We start from the raw sequence: 6,379 nt of genomic DNA on the forward strand, positions 1-6,379 counted from the left end.
ATATGGAGCTGGGATTCCCCCGGCCCCGCCCCCGCCCCCGGCCCGCGGGGAGAGGGAGGCTTGCAATCCGGCGGGGGGAGCTGGCTTTGGAGGCTGGCCGTGGGGGAAGGGATATCTAGGTGTAGACCCAGACCCTCACCAGGCCCTGGGACCCTGCCTCAGTTTCCCCCGTCAGTGGCTGAGGTTAATTAGTTGACAGAGAAACAAAGAGTCACTGCAGACTGCTGCTTTGGTGTAGGTGTTCCTATTCTTGGCTGTGGGAAAATAGAATCAAGGCCAAATTCAGCTGATTTCTCTCCCTAAGGACCTCAGGACCCTTTCCTCACACATGCTAGGAACTTAGACCCCTATGAGACTCCCCCTGGTAAATCACCAATGCTTGGGTTTGGAAAGGGGGAGGAGATTTGTTCTTTGAAAGTGACTAAGGGAATCCCGGATTGAGTAATCCCTAGAGAGAAACCCCAGCTGTGACCTATCCCACAGGGGCCAAGGAAAGTCCTTCTCCCCATCTCCCCATCCCCCACCCCCAGACGAACTTGACCTTTGGCAAACAGGGAGGGGGAATTTGTAGGACGCTGCTCTTCCCCACTCCCTTATCTCTTTAGAATAATCGTTGTCAGAACCAGCCCCTCCTGCCCACTACAGATTCTCCCGCCAGGGACTTCAGACCGCCTCAACCCTCGCCCTGTCCCTTCCCTCAGCTGAGTACATTGGGACACTTGGGTCTCTGAACCCCCTTTCAGGCCTTCCTAAAGCAGCGCCTGCCTCTAGGCTCAGCTGCCGCCAGCCGCGGCCCCCTCCACAGCCTCCCTTCTCCCCCTCCCCCCGGCACCCCTCCCGCTCTGGTTCTACGTCATGGGATGACGTCGGAAGGCTGGGAGGGAGGAGGAGCGCGCCCCCCCAACCCCAGCCAGCAGCTCCCGCTGCAGCTCGCTTAGCCCAGCCTCCCGCCCCCCCCTTTCTCTAAAGCGAGCCCCCCACGCCTGACAGGAGCTATATAAGGCGGAACAAGGCAGGCAAGGGGGGCAGCGCAGCCGAGCGGAGCCCAGGAGAAGAGACAGAGAGAGAGAGAAAGAGCCTGAGCGAGAGCCGGGGAAGCAAGGAGGAGGAAGCCACTGGTGCGTCGGGACAGGAACGCAGGTGTTCGGAGCGCCCGAGCTGGAGCTCCGCAGCCGCTAGTCATGTACCGCTCCACCAAGGGCGCCTCCAAGGCGCGCCGCGACCAGATCAACGCCGAGATTCGGAACCTCAAGGAGCTGCTGCCGCTGGCCGAAGCGGACAAGGTCCGGCTGTCCTACCTGCACATTATGAGTCTTGCCTGCATCTACACTCGCAAGGGCGTCTTCTTCGCTGGAGGTGAGCAAATTGGGGCTAAGACCCCAGCTGGCACACACCGGGGAGAGTGAAGCAGAGGGAACCCGCTGGGACTGCCGTAGGTCTAGAGAAGCGTGTCGGCGAGCTGGGGTGAGAAGGAACTTGGAGAACTCAGGACTTCCTACTTTTCTTCCCGAGTTCTGTCCAAACCTCACCTTAGTTCTGAACGAGGGTTAGAGAGCCTGGACAGAATGGCCCCTGGTGCCAGACTTATGGGAGGAGGAGAGCCAGGACAGAATGGCCCCAGCCCCTACCAGCTCAGAGGCGCTCCGAGAGCTAGGGGAGGGAAGCCCGGGAAGTTGCGGGGACGAAGGCGCCAAAGCCTGGGGAAGCACAGCTGTTATTCGAGATACTGGAAGGGCTCTTCTGCAGCTGGTGAAGCGCTGTCCGCGGTGCTGAGAGCACCGCTGGGTTGCAAGGCGCTGCCCGCGGTGCTGAAGTCTCGACCATCTTTGAGGCTCTGTCCGTGGTGCTGAAACACAAACCCGCCAAAGCCCCAGCCCCGACTTAGAAGTCGAAGGGCTCTCTGGCTGGAGAGATCCAGCAACAGGTTCCCCGGGCAAGAGCTGTGGGCAGCAGGTCAACAGGTGTGTGCAGAAACAGGTCTATGAGAAATTCCTCTGAATTTTCTGAAACTCAGTCCATGACATTCTCAGCTCTCTTTTGCTCCCATCTTACTCCTGACTCACCATATCTTCTCACTCTGCAGGTACTCCTCTGGCGGGCCCTGCAGGGCTTCTCTCAGCTCAAGAGCTTGAAGACATAGTAGCAGCACTACCTGGATTTCTGCTTGTGTTCACAGCGGAGGGGAAGCTGCTATATCTGTCTGAGAGTGTGAGCGAGCATCTGGGCCACTCCATGGTGAGTGCTGAGGATCCTTTCAGCTTGGACTGCAGCACAGATGGGGACACAATGAGCTTTCCATTTCTGAAAATCTGAGAATTACTGGGGAGGAAGGGGTTATACCCTACAAGACTCTATGTGCCAAGGGTTGGCTCTTGCTGCCTTCAGTAATGGTTATCTCTCCTTTACTTCTCTCCAGGTGGACCTGGTTGCCCAGGGTGACAGTATCTATGACATCATTGACCCAGCTGACCACCTAACTGTGCGCCAGCAACTCACCTTGCCGTCTGCCTTGGATACCGGTGAGAACTCCCTTCTCCTTTCCTTAATCCAATATTCCTTCTGCTGCCCTGCTCCTTCTCATTTGCCATCTCTCTCAGTCATTCACTCTCTTACTAGTTTTTCTCTTCTTTCACCTAGATCGTCTCTTTCGCTGTCGCTTCAACACCTCCAAGTCCCTCAGGCGCCAGAGTGCAGGCAACAAACTGGTGCTTATCCGAGGCCGATTCCACGCTCACCCACCTGGGGCCTACTGGGCAGGAAATCCTGTGTTCACAGCTTTCTGTGCTCCACTGGAGACAAAACCCCGTCCTGGCCCTGGCCCTGGTCCTGGTCCTGGCCCTGCCTCACTCTTCCTGGCAATGTTCCAGAGCCGTCATGCTAAGGACCTGGCCCTACTGGACATCTCAGACAGGTAAGCCCAGCGTGTTCAGACCCCAGGTAAAAGGCAGGTCAGAGGTGAGGGTACCCTAGATTCTGGAGTCAGGGGCAGGGAGGATGGGATCTAAGGGTGCAGAAGACCTGGGAGGGAGTGAGATGCCTGGGTATGAAGCAGGGAAAACAGAAAGCTGACCTCCTCCTTTCCACCTTCCCAGTGTCTTAATCTACCTGGGCTTTGAGCGCAGTGAACTGCTCTGTAAGTCATGGTATGGACTGCTGCACCCTGAGGACCTGGGCCACGCTTCTGCTCAACACTACCGCCTGTGTGAGTGTCCAGAGAGTATGAGGACAAGACAGGGAGCTGGGAAAGGGCATGGGAAATGTGGCAAAGGGTCAAGATCAAGACAGATGTTGGAGAGATATCAGAGGCTAACAGTTTGGGATGTTATAGGGTGAACAGTAGAGTAAGGAGTCAAGGTGAGAATAGAATCAGAACTGGGGGACTCTGAGTGGTGAGGTCAAAGTGGGGAGTTGAATGGTGCATGTTAGGGTAGTCAGAAAAGAGGATGTCATGGATACCCCAATTCATGGAGAGGTCAGCAAGGGGGGTGTTTAGGTGGTGCTGTCTGATGGGTGCCCTAACTCTGCATTTCTTCTTTCCCCTCAGTGGCTGAGAGTGGAGATATTCAGGCAGAGATGGTGGTGAGACTGCTGGCCAAGCCTGGAGGCTGGGCATGGATTTATTGCCTTTTATATTCAGAAGGTCCAGAGGGTCCCATTACTGCCAATAACTACCCAATCAGGTGAGCTGCAAGGCAGGGGCCTGGGAGGCAGCTGAGGTGGACATGGAGGAGATACAAATCAGAGAACTTCTCTGGGAATGGACACCAAACCCTTACCGGCTGCCTCTTCTCTCCTCTCCAGTGACACGGAAGCCTGGAGCCTCCGCCAGCAGTTGAACTCTGAAGAAACCCAGGCAGCCTATGTCCTGGGCACCCCAACCATGCTGCCCTCATTCCTGGAGAACATCCCCTCCCAGGAGCAGTGCTCTAGCTCTAATCCACTCTTCACCATGGGGCCTCCCAGAAGCACCAGTTTCCCCAGTGCTCCTGAGCTGGGTGCTGTCTCAACATCAGAAGAGCTTCCTCGACCCCCCAAAGAGCTTGGCTTCAGTTACCTGACCTTCCCATCTGGTCCTGAGCCTTCTCTTCAAGCAGAACTGAGCAAAGATCTTGTGTGCACCCCACCTTACACGCCCCATCAGCCGGGAGGCTGTGCCTTCCTCTTCAGCCTCCATGAGCCCTTCCAGACCCACTTGCCCACTCCATCCAGCTCTCTCCAAGAACAGCTGACTCCAAGCACTGTGACCTTCTCTGATCAATTAACACCCAGCAGTGCAACTTTCCCAGATCCACTGACTAGCCCACTACAAGGACAACTGACCGAAACCTCAGGCAGAAGCTATGAAGATCCTTGCACCTCCACCTTCCCAGACCAGCTGCTTCCCAGCACTGCCACCTTCTCAGAGCCTCTGAGCAGCCCTGTCCATGAGCAGCTGACTTCTCCCAGCACAGCATCCCAAGCACACCTGAATAGCCCCAGCCAAACAATCCCAGAGCAACTGAGCCCCAATTCCACGAAGACTTACTTCGCCCAGGAGGGATGCAGTTTTCTCTATGAGAAGTTGCCCCCAAGTCCTAGCAGCCCTGGTAATGGGGACTGCACACTCCTGGCCCTAGCCCAGCTCCGGGGCCCCCTCTCTGTGGATGTCCCCCTGGTGCCCGAAGGCCTACTTACACCTGAGGCCTCTCCAGTCAAGCAGAGTTTCTTCCAATATTCTGAGAAGGAGCAGAATGAGATAGACCGTCTCATCCAGCAGATCAGCCAGTTGGCTCAGGGCATGGACAGGCCCTTCTCAGCTGAGGCTGGCACGGGTGGCCTGGAGCCACTTGGGGGTCTGGAACCCCTGGACTCTAAACTTTCCCTGCCAGGGGCTGGCCCCCCTGTGCTCAGCCTGGACCTGAAACCCTGGAAATGCCAGGATCTGGATTTCCTGGCTGACCCTGATATATTCCTGGAAGAGACGCCCGTGGAAGACATCTTCATGGATCTCTCTACCCCAGACCCCAATGGGGAATGGAGTTCAGAGGATCCTGAGGCAGCGGTCCCAGGAGGGGCCCCATCGCCTTGCAACAACCTGTCCCCAGAAGACCACAGCTTCCTGGAGGACTTGGCCACATATGAAACCGCCTTTGAGACAGGTGTCTCAGCATTCCCCTATGATGGGTTTCCTGATGAGTTGCATCAACTCCAGAGCCAAGTTCAAGACAGCTTCCATGAAGGTGAGTCGAGCCAAAATGTTCAAGGACTCAAGTTCCTGTCCTGCCAATGAGATATTGGGTGGAACTAGATGAGTAAATTCTCCTCTCTGTACCTCAGTTTCATGAGTGGGATAACATCACCTGCTGTGTAGAATAGCAGTTAGGATAAGAACAACATGGAAGTTCTGGACAAGTAGGCCTGGGGGGCAGAGATTAGGGGTTTGGGATAAAATGCAAGAGAATCTTGGGTAAGGGTTTGTGCTGCTTAACTCTATGAGGGACCTAGATCAGCCATCCTCACCCCATTTTGCAGCTGAAGACAATCAAGGTCACAGAGTTAAAGAAACTTCCCTAAGGTTATAAAACAAATTGGTAGAAGAGGGATTAGAGCTCTATCTCAGTATTCCTTGCCCCCTAAAGGAAATACAGAGTGAGAGTTTATAGGAGTTTGGGAAAGAGAGTGGGACTCAGCCCCTGGCCCCATCAGAGGGTCCCTGCTATGGCTCCATCCTTTCCAAAACCACAGGCATATTTTCACTCCATTCATCCAAACTGCTCCCTTATCTGCTGAGCCTCTGGTGATCATTCAGTCATTGGACCAGCATAGTGGAAGCCCATACATGTGCCAACAGTTCACTATATCCTCAGCCTATCTTTCCTAATAGGCCTAGCTGACTGTTCTCTCTCTCTCTCTGCAGATGGAAGTGGAGGGGAACCAACGTTTTGAATAAGTCTGTGACTTAACGTCGTCAAGTATGGCATATTGTCATCAAGACGTGGAGCCGCTCTCCACCCCCCCGGGATTGTTGGGGGGATTCTGGGGGCCAGAGGGGGATAGATCTGATTCCCCAGGCCCTGCAGGATTTGGGGGGGGGAGGTGGGAGGGCAAGGGAGGGGAGCTTCTTTTTAAAATTTAGAGACATCAAGCGATCCCAATTTCCATTTCAATCTGTATTCACTCGTAGTGAGTTTCCTTGAATGGGATTTCAAGCGGAGAATGGGGGAGTCTCACTTCCCCCAACCCGCGCTGCCCCATGGGCTTGGGCCAGTTCTCCACTCCTGGGGGCCAAGCCACCCCTGGGCCTTGGTGGGGGAAAGGCAGTGCCCACCCGGGCCAGCCTGTGCCCTGAGGGGCTCTTGACACCCACGTAGAATTCTCTACACACCAGTAACGGGATTTC

General features: G+C 55.4%; 1 protein-coding gene across 2 annotated transcripts; it reads left to right on the forward strand.

Annotated features, from left to right (window-relative positions):
* The first annotated feature begins 1,151 nt into the window (after positions 1-1,151).
* On the forward strand, positions 1,152-5,974 carry NPAS4 (neuronal PAS domain protein 4). Of its 2 annotated transcripts, XM_057728594.1 has the most exons (8): positions 1,152-1,356; positions 2,084-2,235; positions 2,417-2,519; positions 2,638-2,911; positions 3,093-3,202; positions 3,545-3,680; positions 3,802-5,219; positions 5,897-5,974. In XM_057728594.1, exons 1-8 carry the CDS (start codon positions 1,182-1,184, stop codon positions 5,923-5,925), a joined length of 2,397 nt encoding a protein of 798 aa, XP_057584577.1. In that variant the 5' UTR covers positions 1,152-1,181; the 3' UTR covers positions 5,926-5,974. The 2 variants fall into 2 exon arrangements, with proteins under 2 accessions (XP_057584577.1, XP_057584575.1); XM_057728592.1 differs by lacking the exon at positions 5,897-5,974 and having other exon boundaries at positions 3,802-5,269.
* The last annotated feature ends 405 nt before the right edge of the window (positions 5,975-6,379 follow it).

The sequence above is a fragment of the Hippopotamus amphibius genome, chromosome 3 (genome assembly GCF_030028045.1).
Source record: "Hippopotamus amphibius kiboko isolate mHipAmp2 chromosome 3, mHipAmp2.hap2, whole genome shotgun sequence".
NCBI classification, from domain to species: domain Eukaryota; kingdom Metazoa; phylum Chordata; class Mammalia; order Artiodactyla; family Hippopotamidae; genus Hippopotamus; species Hippopotamus amphibius.

Bases quoted from the DNA above. Each gene is read 5' to 3' on its own strand.
- NPAS4 (XM_057728592.1), top strand. From the start codon at position 1,182: ATGTACCGCTCCACCAAGGGCGCCTCCAAGGCGCGCCGCGACCAGATC. The intron at 2,236-2,416 runs GTGAGTGCTGAG...ACTTCTCTCCAG, and splicing joins AGCATCTGGGCCACTCCATG to GTGGACCTGGTTGCCCAGGG. The intron at 3,681-3,801 runs GTGAGCTGCAAG...TCTCCTCTCCAG, and splicing joins GCCAATAACTACCCAATCAG to TGACACGGAAGCCTGGAGCC.